Raw genomic sequence first — 14,906 nt, forward strand, 5'->3', positions numbered from 1 at the left:
CGGAACAAGGAACCTGACGACTCACTTGCGTCGCCATCACCCAGCTACTGAGTCCCGTCCAGTAGTAACGTTAAGTGTTTGCAAAACATCGAGCGGAAGTAACACAGACATTATCTCGCATTTTATAGATAAAAACAAGAATAAAAGTGATATATTGACAAAACATTTATTTCATACTCTTTTTAGGTGATTGACAGAAAAAAAAAACATGCAATTCTTATTAAACAAAAATAATACCAAAATATCATGATATGTATCATAATACACTTATGATGTATCGTGATATATCGCGATACAAAATTTTTCGCGATACCCATCCCTATTAGAAATGTAAGATAAGTAGACATCATACATACTATTAAATCTTTAGATCATTAATAACTGACACACAACAATTAGGAGCACCAAGTAAATAAATAAAAATAATGCAACAACCTTAAAACAAACAATCAAATACATTATCATGTAACAGTAAGGGATATTCTAAAACAGCTGATGCATAGACATTTGGTTTCCTTTAAATATTAAAATCTAAGAATAAAACCTGAGGGGAAAAAAACCATGGTAAGAGCCTTATCTAGCTTTAGAAATAAAGCAATCAAGCTTAGTTTAAATGAAAAACAATTCTATCAGAAAGCCACCAAGGGCACAGCTTTAAGGAAAAGAAAATGCACACAAAGCTATAGATATTTTATCCACTCCTAATGCACACCTTAATCTGTTATGGAATCAGGCCAGTCAGTAAAATCCAATAACCAGATGTCATAAAATATTACACGCTCTGGCACATTGCAATCAGCAACGCGTTGCCCTAAATGTCACTACATAAGCGGTAATTCGGTGGCAGAAAATTTGAAAACCAAATATTTCTTAGCTATACCTAGTCATGTTTTATCACCAGAAAAACAACAAAAGTTTTATATCTGGTATTTAAAATTTCTCTATTGATTTCACAATAAGAGAAAGAGAGATGGAGGCTTGCTTAGTGCCTGGTATTCACAAACGTGTGAATTCCACTCCAACCAGACTAGGACCACGTCACAAAGGTGTTATCAGAGCCGGTTACAGAGAGTGCTGCTGGCGTTTTGTTCTCGCCAGTCACAGGGATTGGCTTTATAAGAGCAATGGTATTCTTGTCACGACAAATACAGAACAACAAGACAGGCACTTGTTTAAACCATGGAGACCATCATTTCCTGTCAAGTTCCTCTGCAAAATACACAATAGTGTGCAGCTACCTCAGACACAGAGAAGTGTTCAAATCCCACAGAAGAAACATACCTTCGGGGTCCATATAGAGACTTAATAAAGCTTTTCATACAAAAATAGTTCTTTTCATTAAAAATAGATGTTTTTAAACCAAATTCATACTGGAACAGTCCACTTTATATCCTTTCGACGGCCGGCAGGATTCGAACTTGACTCAATTTTGATAGTAGGTTATTACAAATGCCATCTATGAAAGCAGTTTGCATCTAAATTTCGGTTTGATGCCATTTTCACGATGATAACAAACAGTACACACTACAAACAAGCAAAAACAGTCACCGGAAGTCCCCTAAAGGTCACCTCGCACGGGTCATGGGAGGCAGAAACATGCGCGTGGGACTTGTTTTTTTTTTTTTTTTTTTTTTTTGAAAATCGGTGCTATTTTCCCCTTCCTTTTCCCTTTCTCTCTATTTTCTATTACTTTGATATCTCTTCTATCGTTTAAGATCATCTGCCTGTCTGTATCTTGATAATTAAGCTCACAATGACAGGTTTCCAGGCACACACTAAAATCCGGATTTCAGACCTCAATTTTTGACTTATTTGGGCATGTTCAAAGGTGATTTGTGACGTCACTAATGCAATGACCGCATCAATATTGTCATTCTATATAGGGATGAACATCTCCTTTTCAAAAAACTAGTATTTAGTTTTCCACGGTCTCAGTGGGGCTCCAGAAGGGTGCATGAAATGGGGCAAATGAATAATTACGCATAAATACGTTACGGCCGTCCAAAGGATATAGAAATGATTCTTTTTATACAAAAATAGTAATTCTTAGACTAAACATTTATAATTAATGAGAATTAACAATACATTAGATTTCTATTTACAGAGTATTGGTTTGATGGACATGTCGCAAAATCCATGAGATGATGTAGAAAAGTCAATTGAAGGCCATAATTCACAAAATATACTATTTTAATGACAATATTCAATGAATGAAGGACTACATTAATTAAATTTGCAGTCATTATAAAAATTGAAAATTTCACTAAAAAGCCCTGAACCATCACATTATAAATTACTTGATAACCTGTTCTAGAACTAACAAGCCTACAGCACTGCTTGTTCTGTAAATAAGAAAGTGTTATCTGCTGTGTCCTAAGTACAAAGTGGACCAGTTGAAGTTTTTTTTATTGCAAGCTAACACTACTTAGAAAATCATTATCAGAAGAACTGGTGAAATCGTCTACCACAGATCTCCTATAATATAATGAGGGAAGGTCAACCTTCCATTTACAACACCAACATGGCCAATGGTTCATTTTACAATACACTGATTACTGGACACCCACTTGACCACTAATGAAATCTGTGACAAATTCTGTACATTACTGCAACACTCTCTCTGGGACTACAGCTCGACTGGTCGGCCAGAAGAGATGCGAAGACATGTATTGATCTACAGGACTCTTATAATTGCAATGTTCCGAAATAACAGGGCAATAGCCTCAACCAATGTTTGCCGTATAATAGCCGACTTTATTCAATTATGTCAAGTGAGCCTTTTTTTGTGTTAAGATTTTTGTTTAACACAGTGCATTCCTCCGAGATTATCATCTGCCCTGGAGTCTCTTAAAAGTGAGATGCATGCTGGATTTGTGTCTCTAAAGTACATTTATCAAGAATTCATTAGGAAGGCCACACCAACTCTAATGGAATGATAATGCAGACAAATGTTTTACACATTTCATCTAAGACTTTATTTGTGCCAAATCATTTATATTCTGTTAGTTTGATCATTTGAAGAAGAGACTCATTGGGCTTCCAAATTTAATGCTGTTGGGGTTAGCATTAATCCTGATAAAAACTAGTTCTATTTTTGATATGACTTAATGTTGACTCAGACCATCCATAACAACTCAGACCCACCACAACAATTCAGACCAACCACAACAACACATGCTAACAACAACAGCTCAGACCAACTACAACAGCTCACGCTAACCACAACAGCTCAGACCAACCTCAACAGCTCAGACCAACCACAACAGCTCAGACCAACCACAACAACTTAGACCAAATACAACAACTCGGACCAACCACAACAGCTCAGACCAACCACAACAACTCAGACCAACCACAACAGCTTAGACCAACCACAACAACTCAGACCAACCACAACAACTCAGACCATCCACAACAACTCAGACCAACCACAACAGTTCAGACCAACCACAACAACTCAGACCATCCACAACAGCTCAGACCATCCACAACAGCTCAGACCATCCACACCAGCTCAGACCAACCACAAAAGCTCCGACCACCCACAACAACTCAGACCAGGGTTTTTCACTTTTTCATAGCTTTCCAACAATCCCTAATTATCTAATACAATGTATTATTGATACAAATTATGTAAATTATGGTAGGAGCAGATACTATATGAAATCAATATTTCAATGCCTTTGAATTTGAAATGCACCAGGATTTAATTTTGTGTGACTTACTTAGATGGAATGGATGTTATGCAACTGAAATGTTATAAAAGTCACCAACTGTTTAGAGCACTGACCTTGTAACTTCAAGGTCACCAACTGTTTAGAGCACTGCTTGTAACTTCATGGTGGACAAAGATTGGCAGTTTGATACAAAGTCTTTCTGAAAACTCAGTGACAAGTATTCTAAATATGACAGTTAGATAGCAATCAGCTTCTACACTATCTGCCCATAATACATTGACTGTTTACAGCGTAATCAGTGAAAGAATCAAACAAATAAGAAAGAATGCAGTCGATCTTCTCTTGCATAAAGTACCAGCGAACTACTAAACAATGAGACCTGTGTGTACCACAATAGGGTGTCGTTCTATCTCATCAATTGTGTTAGAGAATTCTTACCGAAGTATCCAAATTAAAGCTAACACCTAGTGGAATATTGGACTGGTTCAGATAGACTTTATCAGGGTAAACCACAGTACAAACCTCGGCTTACATCAAAGGAAAAGTCGGTGTTATCAAAGCCCACATATATCACCATGCTTCAATGTTGATGAAATATTCATATTAACGATTTCTTGGTGCACGAACCTGTGAGAAGGTACAACTAAAGAGGTTGGTAACCTCTCTTACCAATCTACTTCTGAAATTACTGAAGATGTAACCTTATTAAAGATACTTCTCCCTTAAAATTTGTATTCTTAGTCATATGCAAATGTATACAATTACATTACTTTTATCTTAACCTATCTATTTTAATTCATTTGATTCTTGGATTTTGACTTAAAAATCCTTTTACAAGATTCAAATATTTCTGAATTTAAGAAATTAAATCATTCTCCCATGTAAAGAATTTCTTCAACCATCCCAATTATTTTTTTGTAAGTTGAATGTTTTTCTGAACATGTTTTTCTATGTTATAAACTAAACCTCACACCAGGAAAATACAGAAAAATAAATACTAACAGGAAGGAAGTATAAAACTTATATGCACCAGATTTTCCTGGCTGGTATAATATGAAAGTATAATTATGTAATTCATACTTATGTAATCAAGGGAAAGAATGTTACAAAGTAGAATTTTTTTCCGACAATTTATGATATATCAGCAATACCCATTTACATGAATCGAAAATTATATCTTTTATCAGATATGAATCACAAACTCAGTATCTTTTAACAAGAGAATGGATTTTTGAAATAATACATTATTTATCCTTATACAAACTTATGTTCTTTGCCTTAAATAAACATAACTTAATCAACCTACATACCAAACCATGACAAACATTTCTGTCGCCGTAGACGGGATCGTCCCCGCAATCGGAGACTGTCCTCGGATGCAGCTAGGTTTTCCACTGAGCCAGATTTGGACTCCCATATGTGAGAATGATGTAATCTTCTTAGAAATAAAATATCATCATCCATGATTGGAGAATATTTGGTCAAACACAACGATGTTGAACTTTAAAGACTAAAACCGCAAAACAAACCACCATCATTTCTGTATCACCTCATTATAGAGCAAAGATTAAATAATGATGGCCGAGTTCTTGTTAGCGCAGATTATGTCTATTTACTATACAACTCATCAAGTCAAATCATTATCTGTCCACTGAAGTAAAACACATTTCACTTGTACTATGATTCACCACCTCTCGTTACTAAATTCTCACAGTGGATCAAAGAAGATTGAACATGTATGGCTGAGTTGCAGATTATGAGTTCAGTATACAAACAATCAAGGTTATACTGATTATTAAAGTATAATACACATCTCACGCTTGTACTGCGATGTTCACACAACATCAGTAGTCAACAGCTTATCCTTTTACATCGCCCAGGTTGTTTACTCTAAACTGAACAGTAATCAAGTTGAAATTGCTGTTTACTGTTTGTCTGATGAAATTTCCTTCCAATTAATCTGGTACAGGAGATAAAATGGTCTTTGGTAAAAGCAGAGACAGGAGAAGGCTGTGTGTCACGTTCGGAGTCTTTAATTACCAAACCTAATGATTGAAACACCACCATCTACTAGCATGTTAACAGTTCAAATCTGCCAGGCTCATTATCGTATGCTGATATGAAATAAGTTCACAGAGTCTATATCCCCAAGATTTTTTGGCCTTGTAGACACTTTGCCAGTAAATAATCTGACTAATTTACACACAAGTATGGTGTAACAAAATCAACATTGTATTAGTATTTAAGAGTTCTTCCAGTCAATAGTTTCTCTGAACCATGTATCAGTATAACTAACTATTATACAACATGTTTATCAGCACACTGTTTGTAAACACTACCAAAGGTAGTCTCACTAGACACATCACAGCACGAAGCTACTGTAGCACACTAAACCTACAGGACATCCCTATATATATCTATAGATGTCAACATGTGACAAGGGATGAAGTAAGCCCAGCACAAATCTCCATCTCCCCACAGTGAATGCAGCAGTTTTTAAAGGGAAGGATATGCAGTTTCCTATTGTGTGTTACACATGGTACTCAGCAGTGAACTGTAGCACCTCCCAAATCAATAACATTACTATTCCACAACTTGACTGCCATACTTATGAAGTAGTTTATCCGTTTTCTTCCTCTCTTGCTGTAACGTATACAGTATTGTCCCTGGTAAAAATAAATTTTCTGTACACTAAAAAGTATAGTGGTCCTTTGAATTCCCCTCCTGAAATATACTGTGAGTATATATTAGTTCTGTTAATAGTAACAATCACATCCGTATAACGATATCACATTGGATCATGTATGTTATATATAACATCACATTGGATACTACTTTATCACATCCCTGTGTAACACCAGGGTGGACCAGTATTGTGTTATAATTATGATGCAGTAGCTTGTCCAGAGAAAGATATCCACCAGCTTGAGAGCTGAAGTATCATTGATCTCATTACTGTTATAGGCTCAGAACCATGTGGCTGTGTAATACATTAGTGATGCCCAGCAGGTGCTCCGACACACTGACAGCCTTCTTCTTCATCACATTTATCTACCTACTGTCAGTCTTCCTTTAACTGAATTCCTGTCCTGTCCTGTTTTATCTGACCTTCTCATCTGATCAGCATGACCTGTACACATCAGTCAATACCAAAATCTGTATCTGATGCTTCCCTTCTGGAGGTATATTTCAACTGTGCATCTCCCTCTAGGTATATCCTAGTATATAATGTATACAGTGTACTGGCCTGCACACATCCCTTGTTTAAGTTATCCAATATCTTTTATTTTCTCCCCGGAGGTAACTCCTGTTAATCTCGACACTTCAGAACAACAAATTTCTTTTGTATCATAAGTGCTGCTCAATCGTCCTACACACATCTATGAACGGTTCCTTTTACACAAGAATTATATACATGATGTATAAATACTTTCTGCTCAGTAAATCATTTACATGTACTTAAAGGTCTGGTTTGCATTACTCAAGGACATGTTACTTGATGGAATGCTACAGGATTAGCACATTACACAATGTTAGTTATTACTTTACACTTCCTTGTGCTTCGGTACAAATCAATTTGGGCTTGACAATCAAAATAAAACAGTGTTAAATGGAATACAATTGTATAAATGAATCTTCAAATGTTTCCTCAAACAAATATTGAATCAAAGCACATATTCTGCTCTTGATCACAATATTATCAAATGGGTCAAATTATCATAAAAACTGTCAAACTGGTCTGTCTTTGAACATTGGACACACCATGGGGGTCATGAAAATAGAGAGTTTTTTACACTTGTAACTAAACACAAAACCGTGATCATTTCAGGACTTGATTTGTGTCACTAGAAATATGGGATATTCTCAATCCTATTACAAAATGGGTCTCCTCACCACATGAGAGCTGTCTATAGCGAGCTGATGAGGTTACATGATGGAGTTGATGACGGTCTTATAGAACTCCCAAGTGTTCTCATTGCACTATAAACTATATCCCAGATCAATGTTCCTGTCATTTCCTCGTCACCCACATATGGTGATCTGCCTAATAAACGCGAAGCACACCCTTATGTGTGTCAGTAATGAAAGTAAGGGGCTGACAAACAAGACAAACCGTTCCGTATTCCCATCATCTCATTTCATAAATCCGCAGGATTAGATCAAATAAAGGTCTGAAGCAGATTATTTGATATTTCTGCAACAGATTATACTTAACAAAGGTCAGAAAATTAAATATCAACTGTTCCATCCAAAGTAGATAGACACTTTGATATTAGAAAACCTATATCATCAGTGTTGCTGTTTCCCTTAGGATTAATAAAGGAAAACTTGGTATCCACAGATACCAACATCACATATACCAACTCCTTAGCTTCATAATCTAGTTCTGTGTCCTCATCATAGACAAAGGAAAACTTGGTATCCACAGACATCAACATCACATATACCAACTCCTTAGCTTCATAATCTAGTTCTGTGTCCTCATCATAGACAAAGGAAAACTTGGTATCCACAGATATCAACATCACATATACCAACTCCTTAGCTTCATAATCTAGTTCTGTGTCCTCATCATAGACAAAGGAAAACTTGGTATCCACAGATATCAACATCACATATACCAACTCCTTAGCTTCATAATCTAGTTCTGTGTCCTCATCATAGACAAAGGAAAACTTGGTATCCACAGATATCAACATCACATATACCAACTCCTTAGGCTTCATAATCTAGTTCTGTGTCCTCATCATAGACAAAGGAAAACTTGGTATCCACAGATACCAACATCACATATACCAACTCCTTAGCTTCATAATCTAGTTCTGTGTCCTCATCATAGACAAAGGAAAACTTGGTATCCACAGATACCAACATCACATATACCAACTCCTTAGCTTCATAATCTAGTTCTGTGTCCTCATCATAGACAAAGGAAAACTTGGTATCCACAGATACCAACATCACATATACCAACTCCTTAGCTTCATAATCTAGTTCTGTGTCCTCATCATAGACAAAGGAAAACTTGGTATCCACAGATACCAACATCACATATACCAACTCCTTAGCTTCATAATCTAGTTCTGTGTCCTCATCATAGACAAAGGAAAACTTGGTATTCACAGACATCAACATCACATATACCAACTCCTTAGCTTCATAATCTAGTTCTGTGTCCTCATCATAGACAAAGGAAAACTTGGTATTCACAGACATCAACATCACATATACCAACTCCTTAGCTTCATAATCTAGTTCTGTGTCCTCATCATAGGCAAAGGAAAACTTGGTATCCACAGATACCAACATCACATATACCAACTCCTTAGCTTCATAATCTAGTTCTGTGTCCTCATCATAGACAAAGGAAAACTTGGTATCCACAGATACCAACATCACATATACCAACTCCTTCGCTTCATAATCCAGTTCTCTGTCCTCATCACAGACAAAACTTCAGGAGTCACAACATTTGCACTGACAGTTCCACTCGTGAGGTACTTAATAGTAAGTAGAATATATATTGTTGTTTATCTGGGAAGGTTATAACGGCCAGTATAATCCGACAGACAGACAGCTCTCCTGCCAAGTTTACCTGTATAGTGACTATACCTGCGACCACAACCCTGGCCTATAAATCCTACCTTATAACATGCCCAATGTAATCCCTATTGCAGACTAATTATAACATGTGCCCCTGATAAATTTGTTTACAAAAATTCCTATATCAACCATATAAAAAATCTTTGTTTTTATCTTCAGACTGATAGTGAGTTAAGGTTAATGGATATTACCACACAAGAAGTAGACATCAGGGGAAAATTTGTATCCAGGATAAGATGGACCACTTACTTGATGTATATAAAATGCTGAATCAATTTTTCCAGCTTTATACCAAAGTCAATATTTTTAACAGCCAGCTTTAAGGTATCGCCAGAGGACAAACTCAATAGTCTGATCAATACATAACCTGGAGCCCTTCATAATCATTGTAAAGTCATGATATCTCATCAATTCTAATGATTTTTTTTCTACTACTTGGTATGTTTTCATTCTCATAATGACTTATAATAATAATATAATCGCTCAAAGGTTTCTTTGATATCAATTGTAATTCTTTATACAATTTAATCAAGAGGAAATTGATACTGGGGTTCCTAGAAACAATTTTTTTGAAATCCATATTTGTAGCAAACTGATATATTGATACCATTCTCTTTGTAATCTATTGTTTCAAAATATACTGAAGCATCCTCATTGAATCTGTTTCCTACTGGTTTGATATTTTTTATTCTCATTCTAATGGCTTTTTAATAATCATTTTCATTATTTTCGATGGAAACAGAGAGCACATAATGGCAGTAATATAGCAATTATTTTATTGTGAATGGAAAACATATGACTTCCATATGCCATACAAATGTAGTTTTTATCTTCCTGCTAATCAGGTACACTCGTTAACCCTCCATCCTGTTGCTGATAACTCATTCACCCCTGAAGGCACATTTGAACTCTTCTCATTCAAAACCCGGACCAATTCATTATGAAATTTAAGGGGTGATTTAGTTACCTGTTTTGTATTGTGTGTGTACATCACAATACCTCTGACAGTAACAATGCGACTAACTTGTGGGTTAGTGATCCTGGTCGGTTGTAATGTCATGATCATTATTAAATAAACCCGGTGTCTATTGACAGCGACAAAAAAAATATCACTTATGTCATATATTATACAGGAATTCCTGTAACAAAAGTCTCATTGGAAAACTTGTCCTTTTTGATTGGAATTATTCAGTTTTCTACAGACATTAGAGACAAGGTGAAAAACTTAGACCAGAATCCACAATCTGTCAGTTGTAGATTGAACTTACTTGTACATAATGATATTAGTACTGTACAATTTTGTTGTAAAAATCAAGATGGAGACTTCAATATTTCTTTTCAGAGAAGCCCTCACAGATCGCTTTATTAGAGGTATTGCTGGTGAATAACAGCATTATTTTCCGGATAAATACAGCATAAATGACACTGGTGGGAGGGGATTACTCTAACATAAATATGGTACAAAATAATCTGCTACTCTTCTCAGTGTCAAAGTTATACATATTCAAAATAAGATAGAGACTACTATAAGTTCAATACCAACCAAGAATACATGAAATTAAGTTACAGGCTGTATCATTAGTCTGTATGAAATCAGTAAACTAGATCAACATGCTGGTCATAGAGAAATTATTACATAAATGAAAACACATCAACTTGATAGAGTCTGTCTCCAGAACTAATGATAACAGAATTGATTCAGAAACGCATGATAGGAGATGTTCCTGGCCACAGTAAGGAAAGGTATTGGACTATCTGTATCCTAGCTTAATCAGACATCGTAATAGAAGCATATTTGTTAAATAACCTGTATGGTTTTAGTCTATGATTGATAAATTGATCATTCAATTACTGGCTATTTTATATTCAATGGGAAATGAATAATGCATGCATCAGTAACTTAAGTATGTATCAGTAACTGAGTTCCTTTGAGCAAAATTCCTAAATATTTCTTCCATAGCTATTTGTGTTCAAATAAACATCCTCTACAAGGAAAAGTTTCTCTTTTAAGTAATATGATAAATGTAATTTTAAGCTAATATGTTGTTTTTAAATAATGACTGAAATTTGTTATTTTAGAATTCTTTTGGTGATAAATGGAAAATTTCACACTGTTTGGAGTGTATTAACAGGCAAATCTGTCAGTGTAAGCCTCCAACTCACAACCTGAGGTGGGGCCACAGCAATATGGTGATAGAATGGTAGAGGTGGGGCCACAGCAATATGGTGACAGAATGGTAGAGGTGGGGCCACAGCAATATAGTGATAGAATGGTAGAGGTGGGGCCACAACAATATAGTGATAGAATGGTAGAGGTGGGGCCACAACAATATAGTGATAGTATGGTAGAGGTGGGGCCACAACAATATAGTGATAGAATGGTAGAGGTGGGGCCACAAAAATATGTGATGGATGGTAGAGGTAGGCCACGTAATATAGTGATAGTATGGTAGAGGTAGGGGGCCACAACAATATAGTGATAGAATGGTAGAGGTGGGGCCACAACAATATAGTGATAGTATGGTAGAGGTGGGGCCACAACAATATAGTGATAGTATGGTAGAGGTGGGGCCACAGTAATATAGTGATAGTATGGTAGAGGTGGGACCACAACAATATAGTGATAGAATGGTAGGTAGGGTGCCACAACAATATAGTGATAGAATGGTAGAGGTAGGGCCACAACATATATGATATATAATATAAATATAAACTTTATTTATTTTACATCGATTGAGAAACAAGTAATACAACTTATGTAAATCACTCTCGATGGCCCGGATGTAAGCGCGCGAGGGGTCTTAGTGTGGGAGGAAACCGGAGTGCCCGGAGAAAACCCACAGTGATCGGGCAGGTGACCCCTGACCTTTTCACGTCCGTGCCGGGGATCGAACCCTGGCCGGCTAGGTGAAAGGCGAGTGGCTTAACCACTACACCACCCGATCAACAATATAGTGATAGAATGGTAGAGGTAGAGCCACAGCAATATAGTGTAGAATGGTAGAAGTGCAGCCACACAATATAGTGATAGAATGGTAGAGGTGCAGCTACAGTAATATAGTAGAATGGTAGAGGTGGAGCCACAACAATATAGTGATAGTATGGTAGAGGTGGGGCCACAGCAATATAGTGATAGTATGGTAGAGGTGGGGCCACACAATAGTGAATAGAATGGTAGGTGGATAGATATAATGTAGAGGTGGGGCCACAACAATATAGTGATAGTATGGTAGAGGTGGGGCCACAACAATAAAGTGATAGAATGGTAGAGATGGAGCCACAAAAATATAGCAATAGAATGGTAGAGGTGAGGCCACAACAATAAAGTGATAGAATGGTAGAGGTGCAGCCACAGCAATACAGTGATAGAATGGTAGAGGCGGAACCATAGAAATATAATGATAGAATGGTAGAGATGGAGCCACAGCCATATATAGTGATAGAATATAAGATATCTTTACTACTTGTCCTTATGACCTAGAGGTTGACTGCAGTCAGTACAAACAGTTCAAGGTTATCTGTTGTGACCTAGCCACATTTTGTGTGCTACGTAACTGTTCTTGCCTGGTGCATATTTCGGAAAGATTGTCACACACCTCAACCATGGCTCAGAGGTGGAGCACTATTGTAATAGAAAGAGGGACACATTTACCACAACATCACTGTGACTAGGGGAGAAGCACCAGCAATTGAGTTTCATATAACTTAGCTGTGTGGTAACCAAGGACAACAGACAAACAATTTATCAGCTAACTAATTCTATTTCCTTCTTCCATTTCTTCTGGGCAAATTTCATGAAATGAATTTTCAATCAAGACTGACACAGAACTACGTTAACCTGTTGAGATTTAATTTCCATCAAGAGACAATTTTTTACGGTTTAATCAAGGCTATGATAGAATTGTCTACACAGGAGATATGTTGGTGTTATACTAGAATGTCGGTAACCTGCTCAGGTCTTCAGTAGTATACAAAATATCATCTAGCTACTTCTAGATAAATCCTTTTTGTTGTAGAACAGAAATGGCTTTTGAACCAACTGAGGGACAGACTATCAATCTTCCCTTATAGACATAAAACCTGTGAGTAACTATTAAATTTGATTCTAGTAAGTGATTGCAACAGGCTACGAAAACTTTCTATTTCAGCCATAAGATGCAACTTGATTAATCATCTAAGATCTACTATATCTCCACGAAAACGGAGACAAATTTATATGAAATTTGATATCAACAAATCAAATAACATGCTTCTTTTTTTTTCAACTAAAAAAATAATAAACCCTGAAAATATTTGTATAAATAAGACTTACCAAGGGTTTGTGGTGATGGACATCTAGCTGAAAGTACAGGGGATGTGTTAGGACCAACCATAGACTTCCTTTGATGGCGACTGAAATATAAAAGACCATATTTTACAAAATAGGGCCTTAAAAAGTCTTTTCAATGTGAACATAAAAATTATTTCAAAAGAAAACATAGTATCACAGTTTTTAATTTGATATCTAAATTGGTTTGGTTCCATATTACTTATACTTGATCAATAGATAATATAATTTCAGGACACCTTAAATTCCCTGATTCTGATGTGCTGTGTATGATAAATGTGTGGATTTTTTTGGGAGTATGTGGTATGATTTTTTGTCTCATATCAAATATAAGGTAATACCAGGACAGTTTCCCCTGTATTTGAATGATAATTCTGTTGATGTTTTTGGGAGTCTGTGGTATGTTTATTGTGTCTCCTTTTTCAGTTCAATCAAAGTCTTCCTAACTTTCATTTTGGGGCTGGAGAAGTAATGTCCCTCCTCTCACTGCTTAAGAAACTACAATAACCTACATATAAATTGTAGTTGTTGTCTGTCTTGGAGTGTACCCATGCTTATGAAGAATGCCTGCAGTGGTGCTGTGACTGGCTGTGGCCATTGATTGTGAACCTGGCCACAAATCAATGGCTTGGGACCAACAAAACACCATTATACATCAAGGCAGACCCACAGATAGGCTTTTTCAGCTTAACATGTAAATTAAGAATTTTCTTTCCATTGATTTCCTTTAGATTACACATTAAAATGTTCCAGCTTCTGACAGGCAGCCAATTGTTTTTAAATATGGTATGTGTCATTTCATTATATATTCTAAACAGCATATGATAATTTTTGAAATAAAAACTTGTAAAAATGATCCTATGCTATGAAAGCTTTCCTAGTTAGTTCAGACAACTTCCTCTTAGCTTAGTCATCAATAAACATAGACCAGTCAACTGACAGGTTACCTCTCTTACTGAACATATCTCAAAGAATAAAGCCTGAACAAAGCCTGAATGATAAGACAACAGCATAATGATGTAAAATCTATCTAGTAAATACAGACACAATGACAGCTAGGTCCAGTATTAGTGTTATCTATAACTATAACACTTACACCCTTCAGATAAATCAGCATGTCAAGGCTAGGGAAAAGTGGGGGTAGCCATCACTGCAATCCAACATATAACTCGTATCTTGTATTATGATTAACAAAATGGTTTAACTATAATATCTCAAACTATATATCAGAATACTTAAACAAAAAGTTCAACAAGATATCACAAAAGAGATCAGATTAGATTGGATTTCAGCATACT

General features: G+C 36.1%; 1 protein-coding gene across 4 annotated transcripts in view; it reads right to left on the reverse strand.

Annotated features, from left to right (window-relative positions):
* LOC138325314 (microtubule-associated serine/threonine-protein kinase 3-like) overlaps positions 1-14,906 on the reverse strand; it is a 77,795-nt gene that overhangs the window by 29,683 nt on the left and 33,206 nt on the right. For all 4 annotated transcript variants that reach the window (XM_069270874.1, XM_069270875.1, XM_069270873.1 and 1 more), the window contains one exon: positions 13,594-13,673. In XM_069270874.1, the coding sequence (XP_069126975.1) occupies positions 13,594-13,673 (80 nt within the window). The remainder of the gene's footprint in view (positions 1-13,593; positions 13,674-14,906) is intronic.

This window comes from Argopecten irradians, chromosome 6 (assembly GCF_041381155.1).
Source record: "Argopecten irradians isolate NY chromosome 6, Ai_NY, whole genome shotgun sequence".
In the NCBI taxonomy this organism is placed as follows: Eukaryota; Metazoa; Mollusca; class Bivalvia; order Pectinida; family Pectinidae; genus Argopecten; species Argopecten irradians.